General features: G+C 34.6%; 1 protein-coding gene and 1 long non-coding RNA gene across 4 annotated transcripts; one reads left to right on the top strand and one right to left on the bottom strand.

The window, feature by feature from the left end:
• Positions 1–369: 369 nt before the first annotated feature.
• Positions 370–16,629, bottom strand: LOC110694844 (thiol-disulfide oxidoreductase LTO1-like). Of its 3 annotated transcripts, XM_021872014.1 has the most exons (10): positions 15,831–16,629; positions 15,440–15,728; positions 13,822–14,078; positions 13,621–13,733; positions 8,124–8,271; positions 6,193–6,330; positions 4,108–5,807; positions 2,434–3,707; positions 1,165–2,217; positions 370–1,064 (listed from the first exon to the last, which is right to left on the bottom strand). In XM_021872014.1, exons 1-7 carry the CDS (start codon positions 15,933–15,935, stop codon positions 5,727–5,729), a joined length of 1,131 nt encoding a protein of 376 aa, XP_021727706.1. In that variant the 5' UTR covers positions 15,936–16,629; the 3' UTR covers positions 370–1,064; positions 1,165–2,217; positions 2,434–3,707; positions 4,108–5,726. The 3 variants fall into 3 exon arrangements, with proteins under 3 accessions (XP_021727706.1, XP_021727701.1, XP_021727712.1); XM_021872009.1 differs by having other exon boundaries at positions 1,165–3,707; XM_021872020.1 differs by lacking the exons at positions 6,193–6,330; positions 8,124–8,271; positions 13,621–13,733; ... (1 more) ...; positions 15,440–15,728; positions 15,831–16,629 and having other exon boundaries at positions 4,108–5,710.
• A 1,074-nt stretch (positions 16,630–17,703) lies between these two features.
• LOC110693431 lies at positions 17,704–19,227 on the top strand. Its single transcript, XR_002505591.1, has 2 exons — positions 17,704–18,235; positions 19,089–19,227. It is a non-coding gene; the product is annotated as an uncharacterized LOC110693431 (long non-coding RNA).
• The last annotated feature ends 5,288 nt before the right edge of the window (positions 19,228–24,515 follow it).

The raw sequence follows: 24,515 nt of genomic DNA, 5'->3' as shown, positions 1-24,515 counted from the left end.
TCTTGTAAGTATCACACATTAACAAGGCCTCAAGTTACAACTAACTCCTTTCCAGTGTGCTAAATTTCATTAGGGAGTTGTATTCCATTAAGATTATTGACCGCATTACTGGGGTTAAAATTGATACAACCTAGTCAAGACTCACTCAATACAAATTCATTATTGATGCGTTATGAGTCTGCACCCAATCTTACAGAAAGTTTATGCAAGCAGAATTTATGTGAGTTGTCAACATTGCAATGCAATCCACAAATTATGATAATAATAGTTACTTTGATACTGGAATTTGTCACATGAAATAAAATAAAGGGACTTTGTAACAAATTAAGGAACAATACTTAACGAGACAATATATAACATTAGTGTTTTGATATGTACAGCAAAAGCACAGCAAAATACCCAACATAATGTATCATTCAAAAATTTGGGCAACCAATAGGACAGATTCCCATTTACATAAATGATTTCTTTACAAAAAATTTAGGTACTCGTTCAATTCACCTGTCCATCAATTCAACTGTCCTAATAATCAAAAAGTAATCAATTAGTTTCTTACTCCATGATCATTTACGCTTCCAAAAAAGGTGAACAACACAAATTTAGTTCACCATATTCACAACTGCCACGACCTACTACATAGTTCCCGGGTTAAATGTGGAAGGGGATGGTTACTTTGGAGATTGTTGGCTACCATTTTGGGAAAACTGTAGTTGAGTAGCAGCTTTTTGGAACCAACCTTGGGTAGACTTTGGCGTTGGGGGTTTTGGAGCAATTGGTCTGAAAATAGGCCTCCCACCAGCTAGGGAACAAGCTGAGGACCGAGGGGTGGGAGGGAAGTTGGGAATTGCTGCCCCTACAGCTCCTGCATTCATAGGCATGTATTGGGTGTAGAAATAAGGTAAAAAACCGGGCCGATACGGGGCTTGACGATCAGTCTCAGACCCTGCAACATGACCTGCCCCAATCGGGCCTCCGGAAACACCAGTGAAGTAGCCAATAGATCCATCACCATCAACCATCTGAATACCTCCTACAGATTGGGGGCTATATGGGAAGTAAAAACCCTGGTCCATGGACAACAAAAGTTCGAATTCATTTGACATGCAAGGTCGATTAACAGAAACAAATTAACAAAAAAAATTGAAGAATAGGGAGATTACTCACCTGGCTGTTGGGGGGAGTGCTAAATTGTTGTTGTACACAATTTTTTTTGGCTAGAAGTCTTTCAAGTATTATTACTCCTTCCACCCTTCTTCTTCTCAATACAGGATGGGAATCGGACATCCGTTGTTCGATGAGGTGGCTTTTTCGGTATAGGAGGATCTTTGGGTATCTCCGGACAACTTCCTTGCCTCTGGGTGGATGGGGTAACGGGTGTGCCAATTTACACAGCAACCCCCATTGTTCTCAGCCTTTTTGTTAATCATGTCTACCATCTCATTCACTTGAATCTCAAGTAACTGAAGCGTATCAAGAACAAGTTTCGTTGTTTCTTTGCGGAAGGACGACTTAGAGCAAACACAATTAAACTTAACCATCATCTTATCAAACCTACAAACCTCCTCTGTCTTACTTGGATCATGATAACCAACCTTGACACGGGTGTACGGCCTTATCACATCTTTCCTCCACCGCTTCAAGATGAACTTCTCTGGAATATCCAAGTGGTCATGCAACTCATAAACCTTAATTATGTGACAACAGATAATTCCATGACAGTCGAAGTGCTTACATTCACAAGAAGCATCCTTGGTTACAATGTCAAAAGTAACCACATATCTACGCTTACGCTTAGACGGTATCTCTTTCTTTGAATTTTGGGGCTTGTACCAAACTCTGTCCTCAATTACATGCTCAAGCACCTGCTCAGAAACTTGTCTTCTCTCAATACCACTAACATACATCATACGTGTACATTCACGCTGAACTTCTTTGAATTTTGCATCAGTGTAAATCTGTTGGAAGAGTAGCTCAGCGGGAAAGTCGGTGCACGCCTTCCTAACATATCTAGCGTTGTTGTCATCAGTCTAGTCTTCTTTTCTGTTGATGCTCTTACCCAGAGCGCTTCTTCATACCGCTCCACGAATTCATGTAACAAGGTGTGCTTGCTCAAATACCCGTCAAAAAATCTATGAATACTTTCCACCCTCTGGGATCCTGCCTAGAACAAATGTTTCACTAAGGCGGGAACCCACATAGCCCTTTCTTCAATCAACCCTAACATACACCATTGTAGCCAAACACCCAATCAGAAATAATCACAATGAGGGGTCATTGAACATAGTAAATTTTTACCCGGAAATAAAAAATAACACAAAATTATACATTAGTCTATATTTCATCCTAATCAATCACCACCAAAATCAACATTAAAAGGCAAGAGAAATACATAAAACATCTACATGAAAATATACAATCACTTTAAGACCATACCTGCCAGCCACTCATCATCATCAGCTTCATACTTCTTAATTACCTCAGGCCCCCATTGGTTCGAATTCCTGACAGTCAAGGTTGTTATAGACAGCTCGGTGCAGTCCCTCCTTCAACTCAGGGTAATAAATGCGCTTGCCTAACTTCTGAGAGAACTTGTTGAGAATCTGCCAAATGCACCATCTATGCGTCGTACCCTTCATAACCGCCTTCAATGCCTTCCTCATTGCCGGATCTTGGTCTGTTAGAATCCCAATAGGAGCTTTATCACCCATACATCTAAGCCAACTTGAAAATACCCATTCAAAAGTCTCGGCAGTCTCACGACTAACAAGAGCACAACCAAGCAGAATGGTCTTCCCATGGTGGTTGACACCAACAAAATTGCAGAAAGGAAGCTTATACTCGTTAGTCAAATACGTGGAATCAAAGACAACGACGTCACCAAACTCCTCGTACGCCGCCCTACTTCTAGCATCAACCCATAGAACATCTTTCAACCGACCGTCTTCATCAACTCGATATGTATGAAAGAATTTATCATTGTCCTCAAGCATCCTCTTAAAGTAGTCAAACATAACTTTTGCATCCCCTTGTTCAAAAACAAGTTTCTTCTGCTTCGCAACTTCAGCATGTAAATCCTTGTGCTCAAACGACATATCCTCCAACCCATTCCTCTGCTTTGCCATACTTCTATATATATTAGCCACAGGAACCCCAGCCTTTCGTTCAATAAACAACTGCCGCACAAGATGAGGATTATCCACCAAAAATTTCTTCCTAAACCTACTAATGTTCTTTGATTTTCCAGGAGTAGGATTATGCCCAACATGTGTCAAATAGGCCTTATTAATAATCCATTGCCCAGACTTATTGACCTTGGCATATAGAAACACAGTGCAATCACATTTCTTCGACTTGCGTTTAGGACACAAGTCTTCATCTTCACTGATCTGAGCATCAGACACCAACCTCGGTTCAGGCTTTTTCCTCTTCCGTACAGTCTTACCAAAACATTCACAAGTCCACCTACAATTACGCTTCATACCTTTTCCAGACTTAGCCCCACTAGCCCTCACAACACCAAACCCCTACTGCTGGCCATAATTACGAAAATACTCATCAACCTCCAACATAGAAGCAAACACCATTCCTACAGCAGGAGGCGGGAGAGGTACATCCAACTCCAATTCCACGGGCTCTTCTATCTCAACACTAACTAAAACATTGCTCTTACCTTTCTTTGGAGTCCTAAAAGACTCCTCCCCAACAACCTACATTACACATTTCATACAACAATCATCAATCTCACCTCAATTTACCTATTTATACCAACATTTAAAAAAAATTTATCCACAACTTACCACTTTTCTATACAACCATAATTCACACCATTCTACAAAACAGTCATCAACGTAACAATATACTATGCAAAACATTCAAATAACTAAGCGAGTTAACGCAGAGATTCATATACATATACGAAGAATCAACCTATGAAAACACCAAATTACTCTCTTACTCACAAATATATCAAATACAACAATCAACCCAGAATTTTAAACACCCTATTTACATAATATCAATAATTTAAAAGGCTAATATTTAATTATCAACCATTACGCCTACAAATTGCAAAACCCTAATTTAAAACAAAAATCGCAAATTCTTTACCTGATTTAACAAGGCCTCCAACGCCGCAGCACCGCCATCACCCACGTCATCATCAATAACTACGGCCCCATCAACGGCTTCGGCATCAACGCTGACTCCATACTCACCACCATGGTACTTTTCAAGGTCCTCAGTTGTTTCCAAATACTCCATCATCCAAGTGCTAACTCTTCCAATTCATTAAATTGTAGTGAAGACTAGAACGCAAAATGTGGCAGGTTCCCCAAAATTGTGGAACCTTGCCTCGTTGCCAAGGTCGGGGAGGAACTCAATTTGAACAAAAGTACAAGCACAAAGCAACAAATATTGGTGGGGATTAATGGAATGTTCCAGTTAGACAAAAAAGACAGATATGTAACGTGGGGTTACTCAACATATTTTTTTAATCCTTCAAATGGTCCCACACTGTTACAAGTTTTATTGTACAATTACATTTTCCCTCCAAATTGCAAAACCATTACAATAAAAGTTGCTACTTATTTACAACAATGCCATGTTATGTATTTCTATATACATAACTAACCTCCTTTAGTACTTCCTCGTTGAAATACATGAACGTTATTTTTGTTTTACTCTCCTGGTAGTAGTTGCAGCTGCAGGCGAATAGCCGAATTGGAAAAAAGAATTAAAATGTTGACATCCAGGTTGATTTAGCCATGATTTGACAATAACTAATGGGTAGGATTTAGTGTCATTTTTTTTTTTTTTGTTGTTGTTGTTTAGAGAGCCACAAGGGCGGGTGATGAGTTTCGATCCCAGTATCACCGGGAATCGGGAGGGGAGCTCTAACCACTTGAGCTATCCCTCACACTCTCAAACACTACGAAATGATAGTACGTGTAATTTGAGTATGCAAACAAGTAACAACAATTAGCGCAATTGTTTTTACCTGAATAAGGCCTTGGCCATTCAATAAGATCTTATGGGTTGTTAAGCACCAATACTAGAGTGATTGGCTTACAAAGTGATACGGAGTATAAAGTTAGAATTAAACCATGATAACGTACGTGTTTAGTTCAATGCTAAAATTGATTTCAACAAACCCAACTACACGTTTACAACCCCAACAGTCACCCCCCTCCCCAAAAAAAAAAAACCCGAAAACCCTAATTGTCCAAAATCAATCAAAATCTTAATCCTATAAGTGAGGTCTGCTAAACCAAAGTTATTTTCGGTATAGTCATCCACAAAAATCTTCCTCCTCCATTCTTTACAGTCAAATACTTCATTCTTTCGCAAATCCATATACTTCATATCCTTCGTAACTCCTTCCAACCAAGTCATTTTCAATCTCTCTTTACCTCATTTAAACTCTTCATAATCCTACTCTTCTAATCTTCGTACAGGTTTAAGAAAGGAATTAAGATGGCTTCTACCATATTAACAAGTTTAAGTGTCGATTTTCAAATATGTTTTTTTCCCCACATAAAGCTAAAAGCACACAAAAACCCAAATATTTCTCGTGTATATAATAGGAATAGCTTGTAGCATACATGAACTATTCATATGATAAAAATCTGAAAAATGTAACTAAGCCTAAATAAGTGCAACTATTGTACAAACCTTCCAGTAAGAACTCTCTAACAAAGCTTAATTACATACCATTGGAGTCCATGGTTTTAATTAGGTTGATTTACAGCGTCATAAAGGAAATCAGATATTTCTGCAAGTTCTTCAAGCGTCTTTTCTCCACTAATTACCTACAAAAAGGGTATACATATAAGCTACCATTTATATAGAGAAGTTGCTTGCTGAGATGTGAAACATTCATTAGAATAATGTTGAATCGAAGAATGTTGATTGCGCATAATGTGCAACAAAGTGGATAAAATTTGAAATGCCTACAAGAACTGCAGCAGCAAACAAAAAAACCTCACTGTTTTTTCTTGCCTACAAATTGCTTCTTTACTACATCATGCTAAATGAAAGTAGGGTGAAAGGAATAGCTGAAGTTAAAGATTAAAGAAAGCCTTTGAGAATTTAAGCCCACTTCGAGTGCACAATGGGAAGAAAAAATAATAACATGAAAGCTACAGAAATATCTAAACTTTACGATGAAATCAGCTGCAAGCACAGTAGACTCACCTCGCCGTTAATGAGCCAAGTAGGAAATCCTTCAATTCCAACATCACTACAAACTGAAGCAATCTTAATTCCTTTCTTAACACCATCAGGGAAACATTCCACATAATCTAACAGCTCCATTGCCTCACGTCCAAACATCTATAGACAGGGAATCATATTGAATTTGTTATCCTGCTAAACATAAGGGTTGCTTACCAAAGCATTGAAAATAAATTTTCACCATAATGAAACCACATCATGACACTTAACAAGGAGTTCAAAATAGCTACTTTGATGAGAATGCAATTGGTGTAATGTGCAGTATGTGCCATGAATATTTCACAAAGGTACAAATTAAGCTCTATATTACATAAACCTAACAAACTCATTATAGTAAAATATGATTAAAAATTCACTACTTCAACTGTTGCTCAGATTAGATTTGGCAGAGGTACCTATTTAAAAACAGTTTCAAGACCTGGTGTGTACTTCAGAGATATCACAAAACTACATCATATATAAATAACCATGAAACACTGATACATTATTCTTAAATAACCATTGACACGTCACTTTTGTGTAATAACTTTGACGTGTGTCCAAGACAGAGTAACATAGCCTACTGATGAATTTGCTGATTTTAAAGACAACCAAGCAATAAGCAGGATTGCAATAAAAAAAAAAAAAAAAAAAAAAAAAAAAAAAAAAAAAAAAAAGGGATTGAAAGCAATGGGATAGAATGGTAAAACCCATCATACAGAAGTTAGATTTTTTCAATGGCGGTGAATCTTCTCCGCAGATTTTTTTAGTTAATAAAGCAAGAGCCCTGTGATTTCTTGAGCTTCAGCATTTAATGCTTTTGATTGTACACTTGCTGATAGGGGTGTTTCTTTGATATTCCATCCAATCCACGAGCTTTTTTATGAGTTAGGTAGATGCATTATAGCATAACCATGATCACAGAAGATTAGGCAGATATGCCATATCGAAAGATTCTAGAAGTTAACCACAAATGCATGCATAGAAAGGGTCAAGACAAACTTCGGCAATAGGGATCCTTTTAAGCCATTTTGTGATTTAGTGCGCCTTGGTGACTTAAATAAATTAATGGTGAAGAAGTTCAAATGAGGAAATAGCATTAGGCAACACTCATTATCTCATCCCCTCCAAACAATACCTCCCCGCCACCCCTTCCCCACCAAAACTCAAACTTACACAATAACACAAGCAAAATAACACCAAGCTACATTGATCCTGTCATAGACTAGGGCATTGAACAATTGAAGATCCAAATACTATTCTAATCTCACTATAAAGCCAATTAGGAGTAATCTTGACAATAGTGGACATGTTGTATGCAAAATAGCTTATAACAAAGGCAACAATTTACCAAAAACAAGCAAGAAAAATAAGAAGATAGACCATGCCCAACAGAGATAGCCATACAGCAAAAAAATATACTAATGAAATAACCTGACTATTAAAGAGCTAGGATCAACCAAATTGAAATTCTATAGGTACGTCCAGTGTTTGAAAAAGCGTGCCGAAGGCACGCCTAGGCAATGAGACGCAAGACAATAGGGGGTAAGCGCTTTTTTTTTTGGCCTGGGCGAGGCGTTTCTGATAAGGCGCACCTAGGCGCTGAGGTGCAAGGCAATAGGGGGTAAACGCTTTTTTTGGCCTGGGCGAGGCGGTTTTAATAAGGCGCACTAGAGGCGCCCGAGGCGCACCAAAAGCGCCCAAGGCGCGCCTAAAGCAATTTTCTGCCAAATTTTTTAACTGTTTATATAGTGTGCCTCACTTCAAAGAGGTGCACTAAGGCGCGCCTTGAGCATTTTTTATACATTGGGTACGGCACACATGCACAAAAAGATGCAGAATTATCATGACACAAGTTTTTTTATTTCATTAGCTTTGCACTATCAGTTTAGTTGTGACTTATGAGTGATTACCTGTTTTTGTTCTTGACAGTGTGAACACCAAAAAGCCCCATACATTTTTGCCCCTGTAGATTTGAGATGTTTTGCAAGTGAAATTGCATATGGACTTGATGCTGAAGTAATCTCTGTTGTATAATAAGGGACTTCCATGACTTCTGATCTGTTCAGTGAAAATAAAAAAGAAACACGACTTCAATTAGTGACTCATCAATTGTTAGGAGATCCAACCCCATATAGGTCACCATCAAACAACAAACAGTACAGAAATATATTCGAGATCAATATATGCATAGCAAATTAACAATGATAACACAATAATTCAAATGGTAGAAGGTCTCTTGCACAATTACACCCAAACTTTTATCATTAATCAAACCAGTATAAATAATACAAAGTTACTAACATCCATAAATTTGATGTATTACCTTTAATTCACTTTAACTCTGTTGAGCCACTTCAATATTGGTGTCTCTCTCTAGAGAACCCCCCTCCCCCCAACATACACACTAGATCTTATTCACAATGCAAACAATGAGCCTATAAATCCTTGTATTATGACTCCTAACTTCTTAACCTACTCCCATTACATCTATGCAAAATTAAAATCTCCTAAAATAATTTCCTAACAAACTCCCTTGGATATCATGTATGTTTACAAGAAATTCAGCATAATGCAAACTCAATGTTGATTTGGATCTTGCCCACATAGCACATGTGGTTCCACCAAATAAGATCACTACCCAACCCAATGCACAACACACAAAACATCCCATGATTTCCATCATTACTGCAAACAGCTGCCCCAACTTTATCTCACTTCTTGCACCAACCCATAGCCACACATCACTTCATACCATATTCCCGGAGTTAATTGAGGTATGACCCAAGGGGGACACAATCATGTACTTATCATACAATGCCAAGTTATGGTGGGCCCACTACGCAAAATTTAAGTTGAGAAGACCAATAAGAGGAGGTCAAGATTGAACTCAATTATTTATCTTGAATCCCTAAATTCACCACTTAAATGAAGATGTAAAACATCCAACACAAGGGCTTCTTTCACAAATCACAACTATGTGAAAGAATACTAGCTTGGATGTTGGATAATTGAGACTAACGAAAAGTGATTATTCATCGTCATCTATAGATTGAAAGAATAAGTTAAACATAAGATTCTTAGATAGAAACCATATGACTCTAGAGATTAGTGAAATACTCCTTTCAAAAGGCCATAGCTTATTAAAGAAGTGCCTACGATGAATGTTTGAGGAATAGTTTATCTACATCATTAAACTAGGTGATAAAAGAAAAAGTGGAGGACCTAACGCTAAAAGGCTAAAGTCGTCCTTTTTCCACAACAATATGAGAATCAAAATTAAGCATGTTTCTTTGAAATATATAGGTTTCACAACAACATATTATGCCAACACCTATGCCTACACAAATGGTAGGAGTGCAAACAGAAAGGAAAGAAAAAATATTTTGACTAAAAGTCACAAAAAAATCAAGCAAACGAATTGACCTATGGTAAATATAAGGAATTGGATAAAACGGGTGACATCTATAATTGTATGCAATGAGCAAAGAAGCTCCTAAGACAAAAGAGAGTCCTCCGATGAGTAAATGTTTGTTGACCTTGTTGTAAATGAGTGAAACACTTGTGCCATGGAGGACAGATGAGCAACTCACTTCTTCAGTGGCGGCGTTAATGACTTATGAACCAAGAAAGAAGGCACTAACATGAAGTCAATCAACTAAAAAGCCAAGATGATGAAGTTGGTTGACTGGAAAGAAAGAAAAAAATTCACCGTAGTTCACAAGGAATATTTTATTATGGGTGTTACGCAAGGACAAACAAGTACAACTAGCTCACTAAAAGCTGGCTTTCCGGAGATGTATGAAAGCACAATGGAACCAAAGAAGCTTGCTCACCAACAAGAAAGAAGCCACCATAATTAAGATTACTTTTATGACCGCAAACAACAAAGACACAAATCTAAGATTCCATGATACTTGGATAAAATCTTCACTTTCTTTTTATAATTCTCGTAAATTGATGAGGTTGTAAACTTTTTAAGTGGGGGAGGATGGTGGAATCTACCTTCCTTTATTGCTTTCCTTTATGTATTCATTATGAATTTTAAGGCCTTATAGGCATACTTTATGGGTACCTCCATGATGTCCCTAAAGGCTTTGTTCTCCACCACTCACTTTGTTTTCACTCATTTTAGGTAAAATAAGATTGATTAAGTTCTAATAATGTAAATCAAGGCTCATATGTTCATATAAGTTCATCTAATATAAGTTCGGCTAATATCAGTTTAACTTATGAAGATAATACATGGCTAATCTATACTATATACAGTGGCGGATCCACGAAGTCACAAGGGGTAGCACATGCTACCCCTAGAGAAGAAAAAAAAAAGAAGAAGAAGGTTGTTCAAAGAGACCTGTTATCTAAGAAAGCCGGTCTCTTTGAGACTGCCTTTGCCCATAAGGCCGACACCAAATCACAACAAAGCGCACTTCTTTTCATGTTAAAAATATAAGAGACCTGTTATAAACAGGTCTCTTAGATTCTAGGTTTCACTTTTCCTTATATTTGTACATAAGAGGCCTGTTTTATATATAGTGGTCCTGGATTTTACTTTTTCTTATATTTCTACATGAGAGACCTGTTTTATTTGAACATTATTATTATTTTTTTTTTTAAATCTCATTTAAGTTATAAGAAATTGTTATACTTATACTTATATTATGTACTTATACTTTAATTGTTGTTAATTGATTTATTAATACCAAACATAACAAAAAAAAAATGAAATCATTACTTTTTAAAAAACTCCTTCATTGGATGAAATACTTCCAATTTTGATGCACTTTTCAATGTATATATCTATTTGCTAAGTAATATATTTACTTTTAGTTTTATATGAGTAAACCAATAATTTATATTAAGTAATATAATTTCATAGTATATGACTTTGTATGTACTACTCCTATTTAACATATTAAATAAATTTGATCATATTGATAACTAGAATATAAATTATTCCATATTTGTAAAATGAAAATTTATCCACCAAATTGAATGTTATAAAAGTTAAAACCTAATTATTAAGGAAAAATTGGGGTCAAACTTTTATTTATTTCTAAATAATACAAACTTTAAGGGGTATCCGCTATAAACGAGTTATAACCAATTGGTGACTTGATTAGTAGGTTTATGGGACACATGTCGTTATTCTATTGGTTTAACACTTTAATTTTTTTTATTTTTTTTAATGTCTTTAATATTTATTTTTATTATGTTATTAATATTTTTATTATAAAAAAAATAAATAAATAAATAAAAACCTCCTTTACCAGCCACCCCCACCCCTTCTCCTCCCTGCCAACATCCCCTTTCCTCCACTCCCGGACCTCTGACGACAGCCCCTGCCCTCTTGCGCCGGCGACACCAACCCCGACCTCCCTACAGCTCCCTCTCCCTTCCCCAACTTCTACCTGCCACGTAATAATCAGCTGCGTGAGTCACTGCCGCACGACTCGCTGCCCGAACTCAAATCAGAAACACCACAATGATGATGATTTCTTCGGCGACGATGATGATTTCCCCCTATGAAATCACAGTAACCAATCGTCAATACTCCGGCGAGTGAAAACCCTAACTCCGATGAAGCTTCAATTATCATTACTCCAATGTTTAAGATTTCGTTGGTGGTTTGAGGGGAGGGGAATGGGGTTTCGGTGATATTGATACGAGGGAAGGGAGGGCGACGCCGGCGAAGATAAGAATGGCCAGCAGACTGGCGAGGTGATTAGCGGGCGCCGCTGGGAGTTTGGGGAGGGGAGCTGTTGGTGGGGAACGTGAGGTGGCCGGCGGTGACCGATGAGGGAGGAGTGTTTTTTTTATTAAAATATTTTAATAATATTTTTTTTATGAAAAGTAATAATTAAATTGTTAATTAATTATAATTAATTTTTTTGAGGTAAACTATAATTAAAGCAATTATTACAACTTAATTAAACAATTTATCAAAAATATAACAAATCTTAACCGGTTATTTAGGTTCCAGGTGGTAAAATAACCTGTTTATAGCGGATACCCCCTAAAGTTTGTATTATTTAGAAATAAATAAAAGTTTAACTTGTTTTTGGCGGACCGCTCAAAGTTTGTATTATTTTTGACAATTTTTCCAATTATTAAATAATAATATATACTGTAGAACTTTTTTATTTTTTTCCTTATCATTCTATGCTATCCCTGGTTAGAAATCCCGGATCCGTCACTAACTATATACTAAAGTAATCACCAAGATTATTCTAGAGGTACACGTGTCGCGATTATATTAAAAAATTTCCCGCCAAAAACTTTTTTTTTCCTTAAAAAATAATAAGATAATTAATAAAAAAAAAAATAAAGCATACATAATAGAAAAATAACAACTTTGAGAAATAAAATATTAAATGTATACAAAATCTATAATAAATACAAGCTTATATAATTATATAAATATAATTTTTTTTTCCTGTGAACATCCGAGCGTTGCTCGGGCAAAAAACTAGTATAAATTAATATAAGGTTGGCTCATATGCAACACTCACCAATTTTCTTAAATTTGTACAAGTAGAAAATGTAGATCATATGGAAAAGGAGAAAGTATTTCCAAAATAAAGCACTTTAAGAGTTAAGATAGTGAGGATTAATGATTGAGATCTAAGCCACCAATCTTAATCCCCCTTTCCCACTTGTAGCTCATACAATATCCTCACGTCGTCTCTCCCTCTCTCGTCGCCATTCGCCAATAAGCAAGAGTGGAGTGAACCACATGATTCAAGGGGTAAAGGCAATTACACAAACCCTAGCCATTTAGCTCTCATCAACACCACTAACATATTAATTGTTTCTTTGAAATTATTAAAAAAAAAAAAAAAAAAAAAAAAAAAAAAAAAAAAAAAAACCACCAATAAAAATAGTAAAAATAATAAAGATAATTTATGCCAATGGTCTAACAAAAATCAATATATATTAGTCATGTTATATATGATCCCACTGATTCAAACAAAAAATACAAATAATCCCACTGTAAGATGATTGAGATGCTTTAGACTACCAAGTCTTTAAGAAAACCATCATATGTGCAAAAGTCGCAATAATTTGCATGACTGAATGTCATAGGCTTGGATACCATACATCCCCATGCAAAGAAGTCATTGGAAACTGGAAACATGAGTACATGATGTAGATCTAGCATGTTTCGGTAAAAACTTTGTGTGGAGATAATAGATCATGGATCCAGCTCAGAGCCCAAGACAAACAAAAATCGTTTCCAGGGTAAGCCTAGCTGAATATATACTACATATATTATGTGAGTCATTTAAAATCTTTTCTGACTTGCCCCGAAAAATAACAAACACATGACAAAAGCATCTACCAAACATTTTCAAAGCCTCGGGTCTCGGGTCTTGAGTAAGATATCATTCAATATTTCAATGTATTTACCTTGGTGATATTGGAGGTAGTGAATTGTAGGTGGTGTTTATTATTCCAAGCACAATAGCAGCTGTACATAATGGCAGAGCGACAACTTTTTGTAGCTCTTTCAGTCCAAAATCCTGTAATACATAGCCATTAATAATTGCTGAAAAAATATGGTAGTGCATTATTACTTTTAAAATATTAACCATAAGAGGAGGGACTAACCTTTAAAATGATGAAAAACAAACTAAATGACAATGTAGCAGATGCCAAACAATATGAACATGAAGCTCCTTCAAGTCTAGTAGCCAGAGTGTACAGAAAGTAAGCACTGGCAGCTGCCATGGAAGCACAGACAGGAAGTAGAAGTAGACGCCCATCACTTTGATTGATTTTGAGAGGCACATTCCACCCTCCTAACTTCAAACCAAGGAGAAAGATAAGTCCATAGGCAGTCATGCCGATTAATGGAAGAGGAACACCTGGCAAATGCAAAAGGAGGATCATAAACACCTGCAGAGATATTAAAATTGATATTCAGGTCAACAATAAATTCTTCAGCATCAGTTATAATATATCCATTTTTTTAGGGGAAAAATAAAGAAAATCTCAGGCAAAATGACGAGTTCTGTGATACACAGCATACACTTCAAAGGAGGGGAAGCAAGACACATGTGAATTATATAAAATATTCTTACAAGATTTCTAGTGTTTAAGCAAGGCCGGTGAAGCCCAATGACAGAGATAGAACATTTCATACCAAACAAGTCCTACTAAAGAGCATAATAATTGTGCCCAAAGAGGGTTTGTAATGTGAACCAAATGCTATACATATACAAGGTGTGGTCATCCTGCCATCTTAAAATTTTATATGATGTTAATATTCGATATGATGTTAATATTCGATATGAAGATTTTTGCTCTCTATTATTGCAGTTTTATGTACTTTACGAGTTTACGAGGCTGAATATCTTAGTTACAACGTGGTTTTCAGCCTCTATTTCTTTATACTCACAAACTGTACACACTGGGGGAAAAATAATCTATGATGGTTAATGCATGAGACACGAAATTAGGCCACAATTCTGTAGATAGAGGAGCAATGCCTATATATTTTACATGCCAACTCTGAATAATCACCAATGATTATACATAATTATTTTAACAGTTTATGAAAAGTAATTTTAATTTGCCACTTAAAAAAAGTCCAGAGAAACAAAGTAACTTATTGAGGTCTTTTAAAAAAAAAAAAAAAAAAAAAAAAAAAAAAAAAAAAAAAAAAACCAACTTATTTAGGAGAAAAATAGGGGGAAGAAGGAATTGTAATCAAACAAGATCTAACCAACTATTATTCCATGATTTCCATCCAATTTTTTTTAAGCTAAATAAGAAGTTTTAAAAACCCCATGAACCAATTGCAAGAACTAGGAGAAACGATCATTTTCTAGGAAGGCAGTCCCCCCGACTAGTATCCATGAATCACAAATCTTCATAAACAAACAGTCAAACCAAGTATCGCCACTGCCTCTGGTTTTCTTCGGTATGAAATACATAACTCTTGCTTTGATGTCAGCCATGATACACTTGAGAATTACATCAGGCATGACCAATTTACAAGAGCAGTATAACGTGCTACTAATTCTGGATTGGATTTGCTGATAAATAAGAATGTTAGATGACAAATAATCACATAGATAGAAACATATTGCCAAATTAGATCACTAATATGCATCTAACAAATTCATTAAATCCTCAATCTAACAAAGTAAGTTCATCAAACAAAAATAATAACAATTTAAAATTGCCCAAGTAACAAAATTGTGTATTGAAAGTTAAACATTACCTAAAATCATAGCATAATCACTATTAAGAACATCACTGCAAGACCCACCACCAACAGGGCAAAATGGCTCAGTATTAGACACCTTAAGATAAGTCAAGTAAGCAGTTTCTAGGAATCCCAATCCTCCAAGTCCTGCACACCAATTATATGTAGAAATGCTCGACGATGACGGCGACGAAGAAGACGATGAAACTTGCATCCCCTCTTCATCTTCAGACTTCTCGGTGTCTCGAATTGGGCCTGGAATGCACATCGCCGGAAGTAGAACAACCCCATGTCTTGAATTTCCCTGAAAATGGAGAAAAAGTTATTGAATTGACAAAAGGGCAAGAAACAAAAAGAGAAGATTAGTTGATCCAATGGAGAAGTAGAGAATAAAGAGAGAGTTTACCTTGAATTTGAGGAGAGAAGGAAAGGATAGAGGGGAAGTGAAAAGGGGTTTTGGAGGGAGAGATAGATGGAGTGGAGATGATGAACTCAGCATCATAGCTTCCATCTGATGAGTTTGCTTCAATGGTGCAATTGAAATGATTTGCACCGCAAATATGAAATGAGTAATGTTTTATTAGCAAAGAAATGGAAGTGAAAGTCTCTCCTTGTGATTTGTTCTTGATGAGGTGGTCTTGAGTCTTGACCCCATCCACTGCACACTAAATTTATTACGAAAACTAACATAGTGCCCGTGCGATGCACGATTTATAAATCAAATTATTAAACCCGTAGGAAAAATAAAAACAAAGGTAATTCAATTACTAATAAAAGACTTGGTTACTGATGGTCAATAAAAAAAAATTAAAGGAACATTATTTGAACAGTATTTTATGTTATTTGAATTTTTTTAATTTTTATAATGTTATTTTAATAATTGAAAAATAATTTAATAATACTCCACATAACTATATAAGAGAAGTGCTCATAAAAATTAAATAAAAAATTAAAAAATTAAAAAAAAAAATAACTACATAAGAGAAGTGGACTAATTCATTTATCTCCCGTTGACAAAAAAACTTAAATTATCTTATCATACCATCCGCATCAGTAGCTACAATCAATCTAATATATACATGTTTTATTTACCCGTCACGCACTCACCAAATCTATAGACACAATAATATAATAACCCTATATTTAACCTACAAGTACATATATTTTCCTAAGTTAAGCATTGTGCCAAAAACTATATATTAATTCCTCCGTTTCTATTTAATTGACGCGTTTGATTTAGGGCCTGTTCACATTTACTTAATTTCAGTTCAGTTCAGTTCAGCTCCAATCAGTTCAGTTCAGTTCAGCTCTTAATTTCCCTCTCTCATAAAATATTTATTTCAGCTCAATTTAATTTAGTTCAGTTCAGTTCAGTTCAGCTCTAATCAGTTCAGTTCAGTTCCAATCAGTTCAGTTCAGTTCAGTTCAACTCAGTTCAGTAAATGTGAACAGGCCCTTAGGCACGTATATTAAGGAGAGGAGAGAAAGTGAGAGAGAATGAAAAAGCAAGTGGGGTAGCTCGTAAATGTAAGGTAAAAAAGTTACCCCAAAAGGAACGTGTCAACTAAAAAATACCTCCTAAAAAAGAATACATGTCAACTAAAAAGAAACGGAGGTAGTATATAATAGTCATATAACCAACATTTGATTAAATATATTGTACAACACAAATACTTCGTATATAGGTATGGATTTATATAAATAAAATATACAGAGTATATATTAAGATTTATCACTATCTTAATTATAAAAAGGTTAACAAAACTCTTATAATAGTGCATGAACATTTATATCTCTGAAATTGTTCTTTTACATATATTTCTCCCATTTAATTTTAAAAGCCTTAAAATTATCTCTTGAATTCGCTAAATTGATTTAAAAGGTTATGTTTATTTCAATATTTAAAGCCATTTGCTATTTTCATTTCCTTTTGTTTTAATTTTTCTATTTAGAATTTATTAGACTATTATATTTCAAGATCGAAGTCAATATCTTTTTACCGTACAATCACTAAATCAAAGTAACTCAACTAAAGTTTTGAACATTGTATAGCTACACAACATCCAACACATTTAATGACTACATGCAAATAATTTTAATAAAATTATGCATTTGATATAAGTTATTAAACAATTGAACTATATATACATTTTGATAGGTTTATATCTTTCATATTAACAAAAATTTACAAATGTTATTATTATATTTTGAAAAAAAAAATATAGCTTTGGAGTTTTGTATAAGATAGATAAAGGCACTAGTAGAAAAATTGAAAATGCCACCGCTTAAAGGCCACCGGTTTTTATAAACCGGTGGCTTAAAAAATGGGCGGGTATAAGGTAAATATTATTGCCACCGGTTCAAACCGAACCAGTGGAAAAAATGTTTAAGGCCACCAGTTTTGAACCGGTGGCAATATTTGATTAAAAAAAAAAAAAGCGCGACCCTTCTTCTTCATATAAACCCCAAACCCTACTCTATCACCCTCTCAGCCGTTTCTCTCTCCCCTCTTCCCTCTCCTCCTCTTTCTCTCTCCTCTCTTTCTCATCTCCTTCAATCGGTCTTCTCCTTCGATCTGCACCACCACCACCACCTCTTCTCCTTCTATCTCCACCATTATCTCTTCTCCCTCGATCTCCACCACCATCTCTTCTCCCTCGATCTCACCACCACCTCTCCTCCTTCGATCTCCACCACCACCACCAATTTTTCCACCACCACCAATTTTTCCACCACCCCCGCAACAATAACACCACCGCCGCTACAATAACACCACGAACACATGCATGAGCAACACCGACTTTAATCGAGGTTAGGGTTTGATTTTAATCGATTATTTTAAAAAATTTAATTCGATTTTAATTCTGTTTTACTCGATTTTAATTCGAACTTTATTTGATTTAATTTTAATCTATTTTATTCGATTTCTTCTTTGTTTTTCTGGGTTTTTAAATCCAATTTATCTAGGTTTTTAAATCGATTTTTTCTGGGTTTTTTTAATCGAATTTTCTGAGTTTTATTGGGTGGCCAATTCATATTTACACCAAGTTTTATAACCCAAATTCAACATAAATTTGGGGGGTTTTGGTGAAATTCGAGGTATTTTTTCTTTTTTCTTACTCTTATTTTGTTTTTTTTTTTATTTTATTTTTGATGGAATTCGTAGGTTGTGGTGGTGGTTGTGGTTATGGTGGTGGGTGGGTTTAATTATTCGAGGTTAGGGTTTAATTTGATTTAAATCGATTTTGGAATTTTCTGAGTTTTTTATTCGATTTTAATTCGATATCTTAGGTTTAATTCGATTTTAATTCTGGGTTTTTTTTTCTGAGTTCATGAAAATCAATTTCGGGGTTTTTGTTTTTATTTTTGTGGGTTTTTCTGGGTTTTTTAAAACTAATTTTAGTTGATTTATTTTGGGGTTTTCATCCTTTAATTTTCATATTACTTTTTTCGGATCTAGAGTTCTTGTTTTTTCGGATCTACAGACATTTTTTTTTTTGGGTTTTCATCCTTTTCGTATTAATTTTTTATGCGATTATTATTAGACGAATTTTCTGGGTTTTATTTTGTTAACCGATATTCTATGTTTTATTAGGCGAATTTTCTGGCTTTTATTAGGCATTTTTTTGTGAGTTTATTAATTTTTGGGTTTTAATTGATGCAGGTGTTAATTGATGCAACAAGATTCAAGACTTTGATTTTGGAATAATGTTTTTGATGTTGTAATTATTATTATATATTTTTTTTGATTTTGTATTGTACAATAATAATTTGAAGTTGAATTTCATTGTTATTATAATTCATTGTAATTTTTTTTTTTGTATTGTACAATTACTGTTATTGTTGAATATAATGAAATTATATTTCATTGCTCTCCTATTGTATTTGCCTGATATTTTACACGGTTTTTTTTATATTACTATTATCATTATAATTGTAGCAAAATAAAAAAAATTCAATCATGTATGTTATTGCCACCGGTTAACCGGTGACATTTATATGTAATATTCAAAAAAAAAAGCAGGAAACATTATTGCCACCGGTTAACCGGTGGCAATACTTGTTTTTGCCACCGGTTTTGAACCGGTGGCTTTTATAAGATTATTGCCACCCCCCAAATGACCACCGGTTCAAAACCGGTGGCATTGGGGGGGGGGGGGGGGTTTGAACCGGTGGCCAATTCATATTTTCGCCTAGTGAGGATAAGTTAATTCCGCTCATATATGCATTGAGTTGCTCGATCATTTTTTTGGGTGTTCTATTCGATTCACCCTTTGGGCTAATCCAGATTCGAGGATCAGTTCTGGATTGTTAGGTTCCACTCCCCTTTCGATTGTTGTTGCATCTAGGGGATCGAATACGGGTCCTCCCTACCAAGTGTAGTCTCAATCACCACTACACCAACAACCTGTACACTTGGTATGGAGGACCCATGTTATAAAATATTATATTATATACATATACTTTTTTATATTATAAAAATATTATATTATTTACACATACTATTTTACACGAAATATATTAACTTTCATACTATACTTAATTACATAGAATGTAAAGTACATGAAAATAGTATCATACCTACATTTCAATTATATAATTAGAACTTTAACAATATGACTTATTATATAATGTTTAGGTGTAATAAAAATGACATGTATATTTTTTTTATTATAAAATGTTGATTTGAAAGTCTAAATTATAGTTAAAAGTATTATTATATATATATAACAACATAAATTATTGAACATGATTGTTGTATATCTAGTATAGTACATGAGCAATGCACAATTTTTAAATCAAAATGTTAGTTTTTCTAAAAAAAATTCATAAGTAATAGCATTGTTAATACTTAATACGAATATTACAATTTTAAACACGAGTAATAGTTATAATACATTTTATATCTATTCAAATGTCTAATTCAATCTAACTTTTATTCTTCTTGTTTAGATTGGTTTTTGGTTCAATTTTTTTTAATGTAAACAAAGGTAATTGTAAAAGGCATTGTATAGAAAATGAAAAGTCGATTAAAATTAAATTTATGTTCAAGATTATATATTTTTTTCCAAGAAAATATTTCGGCTCAGCATTCAGTATAGTACAAAAAACGACAAAAGTAATTTTTACACTATTTTGTATTTTTATCATAAACTTTTGTATTCATCTGATAACTTGCATTGAGTTTAGGATAATTTATAGACTATTTTGGGTAACTTTTATCAATAAAGTATAAATAATTACATTCATTTTAGGGTAGCTTTTACAATAGGTGCACAATATTTTATTGTACATCTGATTTTTTTTTTTTTAAATGTTTGTATTGATTTCATAATTGACGTCAAACTAAATTCTATTGATTTGATTTAATTTTCATAAAAAAAAACAATATTATCCTTTCAAAATAAGAAATATTTGTTTCCTTAATTATGCCACTTTAATCATATTGCTTCAAATTAGTTATTATTCTCTAAATTGACTACAAATAAAGATTGGAAAGACGTTATGGATTATTTGTAGTATTGGAAAGTATATATTTTATTGTTAAAAATTAAATCAATATTTATGTTAGGAAATCATGAAAATCTTATGCATGTATAGAAACTTGCTTTTATTGTTTAAAGTTGAACAAAAATAACTATATGTAAACAGTAATTATATAGATATATTTTATACATAAGACAAGCCAATGAGAGAGTGACATTTGTCATCCTCACATTGAGGCGCTTGTCTTTTAGTATAATATATAGATTGGGTTCAATAATCTCAACTTTGTCCAATTGAGAGTGAGGAATAGCTCAAGTGATTAGAGCTTTCCTCCCGGTTTCAGGAGATCTTGGGATCGACTCTCACCACCGCCCTTGTGCCTCTCTAAACACCAAAAAAAAAAAAAAATTGTCCAATTTATTTTAAATAATTCCAACTTTGAATTATAATTGAATAACCTCAATTTTGGAATTTTGCTTTTATCAGTTTCAAATGACCGATAAGTTATTAAACAGGCAATTTTTTAAAAAATTTAATAGCCACATGTCAGAACATGATTGATCATTTTTTTTTTCAAAAAAAAAAAAATAACTAGCAAGCCACCTCCAGCATGGATGCCTTACCCACGAACTAGCCCCCCCTCCTATCCCCGACACCAATATGACCTCAAAATCGCCCTTCTCCCCTTCCCAAACACCAAAACCCTACTACTTCCCCTTCCCCCTCCCTAGCCCCAAAACCCTAATGGAGGTGGTGTCAGTGTCGAAGATATGGAAAGGGAGTAGGGTTTCGAGGCTAGAGAAGGGGATGGGATAGGGTTTTTGGGCTAGAGAAAGTGATTTTAGGGATTGGGAAGAGTAAGGGGTGGGAGGAGGTTGATTTCGAGGTGTTGGGGGCTATTTCAAGGATGGTGGTGGTGGTTTTGGAAAGTGGGCTAAGGATGGTGGTTACGGAGGACGAAGAGGGACGACGACAAGGGTGGGGGGGTAGCAGGTTGACGGGGGTTGGGCTTGACACCGGCGGAGAGTGGGTTAAACGGGGCTGCTTGAGGGATGTGAGGAAGAAGGGGTGGGGTGGGAGGTGGACGTAGAAGGGCTTTTCTTTTTTTTTTTTTTTTTTTGTTCAAGGTAATCTGTTATATAACCATGAAAACTGTTTGGGACCAATAAAAGTGAATAGCCCCTAAAGTTGAGATTATTCAATAATAATCCAAAGTTAGGATTTTTAAAGCAAATGGGCTAAAGTTGGGATTATTAAAACTAGTTTTCCAATTTATTATAAACCTAATAATTTTTTTCTTCTACCTCTTTTTTCATACCACCAACGATGCCGCCTCCGCCTCCTTTTTCGCTCCTTCATTCTTTTGACTTATGACTCACTTCCTTCACTACTGCTTCTGGAACCTTCCCACCCCTTCACCGCCAATCTTCTTTACCACCAGGCCACCAACGCTACCGCCTCCTATTATTTCTTAAACTACTATCATTTGAGATTCAATAAGCACAAAGAGATCCAAATTTCATTTGGCTACTTTCTTGCCTATAACTCATGTAATCAAGTAAATAAATGAATAATCACCTTAACCGTATCAATAATGCATATTTATAAGTTTCTAATTTTAACACTCGAAACAAGTTCTCTTTCTTAGGATTCTATTACTGAGGTTCAGTTGCACAAGAAGATCCAAAATGTAGATCACTTGGCTACCTTCTTGTCTACAAATCATGCAATCAATTAAATGAATGAATAATCACCTTAAACATGTCAATAACGCATTAGGTTTTGATGATTGTAAACTAATGATGAATATCTATCTAATGTGTTTGTTAAGTTGTGCATAGAAAGAACAAGTTATGCTTGGAACAGGATACAAGGAACCTAAGCAATGTCAAGAATATATATAAGGAACCTGAGCAATATATGATAAGCAATAGAGAAACAAGAACAATTATGAGTGTCATGGTTGATAAGCATGATGATGCTAAGGAACCATGAAGGTAACTATGTAAATAGGTGTTTGCATATGCTAGCTTCATGAGGTAAGTACACTATGCATACATGAGCTGTATATGTGTAGGAGTATTTACGTAGCTTTAAGTATAATTAGTTCTATCACTTGAAGTTTGTTTATGACAAACAAACTTCAATCTAATGTTTCTCTTAAGTGTTTATGTGAAGACAGGAACTGACTTAGGTGAAGTCAATGGGTTGGAACATAGAAGACTTCAAGAGGAACAATAGAGAATGAATGAACCTAAAGCAGGTTCTCCCATGAGAACCAAACCACGAAGGAAGCTGAAGGTATTCTCTAACAAGATCCAGAAGGAACTTTCGGCAGGCTTTCCCACGAAAGCCGGAGCATGTTCCCTAACAGGTACATGAAGAGTTCCATGTTCCCTAACAGGTACATGAAGAGTTCCCTAACAGGAACTTAGTTCTCTAACAAGAACTATCTAAGTTCCCTAACAGGAACTTGAAGACAGCAAGTTAAGAAGTTGACTTGGTCTGTAGTGAAGATATCAAGTTCCAGTTAGGAACTTGGCCTGCGGTTCCAGAAGTGGAAAGTTGCCCCAAGATCTAGAATACATCAATACTACAAGATTCTAAATCAAGAGTTTCAAAGAAACAACATGAAGACAAAGAAATCGAAGTATATTGCTCTAGGATTCATGTAAGTATGTTGTACATAGTCAGTCTAGAACAAGTCTAAAGAACCAAGGTGAACTCATGATAGTCAATGAAATTAGAGTTATTGACTTGTCAGGAACTCAGAGACTGTCAGAGTTCCAGAACCTAATCGGAACTTAAGTATGTACGTCGTTAAAGGTCGGTTTAATGATATATCTATTTACCTAATACGTGTATATCTTTTAGGGATCTGATTTTACAGAATAAAGATATTTATTTTCTAATTAATCCCTTTTGGAAAAAGATAAGTTATTTTTGGAAAGTATTTTAAGCAAAAATAAGTTTAGAATAAAATCTGATTTTATTATAAGTATATCATTGAAAAAGATAAACTATTATATTTGGAAAATATAAGTTTGGAATAAAATCTGATTTTATGATGAGTATATCTTGTAAAAAAAGATAAGCTAGTATATTTGGAAAGTATAAGTTTGGAATAAAATCTTATTTTATGATATGTATATCTTTTGGAAAAGATAAGTTCATACATTTGGAAAGTATAAGTTTTAAATAAAATTTAATTTTATAGCAAATATACCTTTCTTTTAGATACAACACACCCTTTAACGCGGTAATTAACAAAAAGATACTTCCTCCGTTTTCTTTTAGATGCAACACACCCTTTAACGCGGTAATTAAGAAAGGTAGGGTTTACATGATATAATAAACTTTAAAATAGGATGAGTGGTTGTTAGGAGTGTAATTTAGTGGGCCATCTACTTTAAATAAGGGATATAGTATAGTTTTTCCCTAAAGTAATAACTTTCCTTTTATAGTGTGTTGCAAGTATTGTGACATTTCCCTTTTAGGGAAGTGTTGCAAGTAAAAGAAAACGGAGGAAATATAAATTTTTGGAAAACTTATTTTTGGTAAATATCTTTTAATCATATCTTTTGAGAAAACTTTCTTTTATGAA

The sequence above is a fragment of the Chenopodium quinoa genome, unplaced genomic scaffold (assembly GCF_001683475.1).
Source record: "Chenopodium quinoa cultivar QQ74 unplaced genomic scaffold, ASM168347v1, whole genome shotgun sequence".
Lineage (NCBI taxonomy): Eukaryota > Viridiplantae > Streptophyta > Magnoliopsida > Caryophyllales > Amaranthaceae > Chenopodium > Chenopodium quinoa.
The sequence above is the reverse complement of the archived record's forward strand: the minus strand, read 5'-3'. Positions and strand labels throughout refer to the sequence as shown.

Coding starts and splice junctions, on each gene's coding strand:
- LOC110694844 (XM_021872009.1), bottom strand. CDS start 15,935: ATGGAAGCTATGATGCTGAGTTCATCATCTCCACTCCATCTATCTCTC. Junction 15,729..15,830: donor CTTCTCTCCTCAAATTCAAG/GTAAACTCTCTC, acceptor CTCCATTTTCAG/GGAAATTCAAGACATGGGGT. Junction 5,808..6,192: donor CTTGGCTCATTAACGGCGAG/GTGAGTCTACTG, acceptor CCCTTTTTGTAG/GTAATTAGTGGAGAAAAGAC.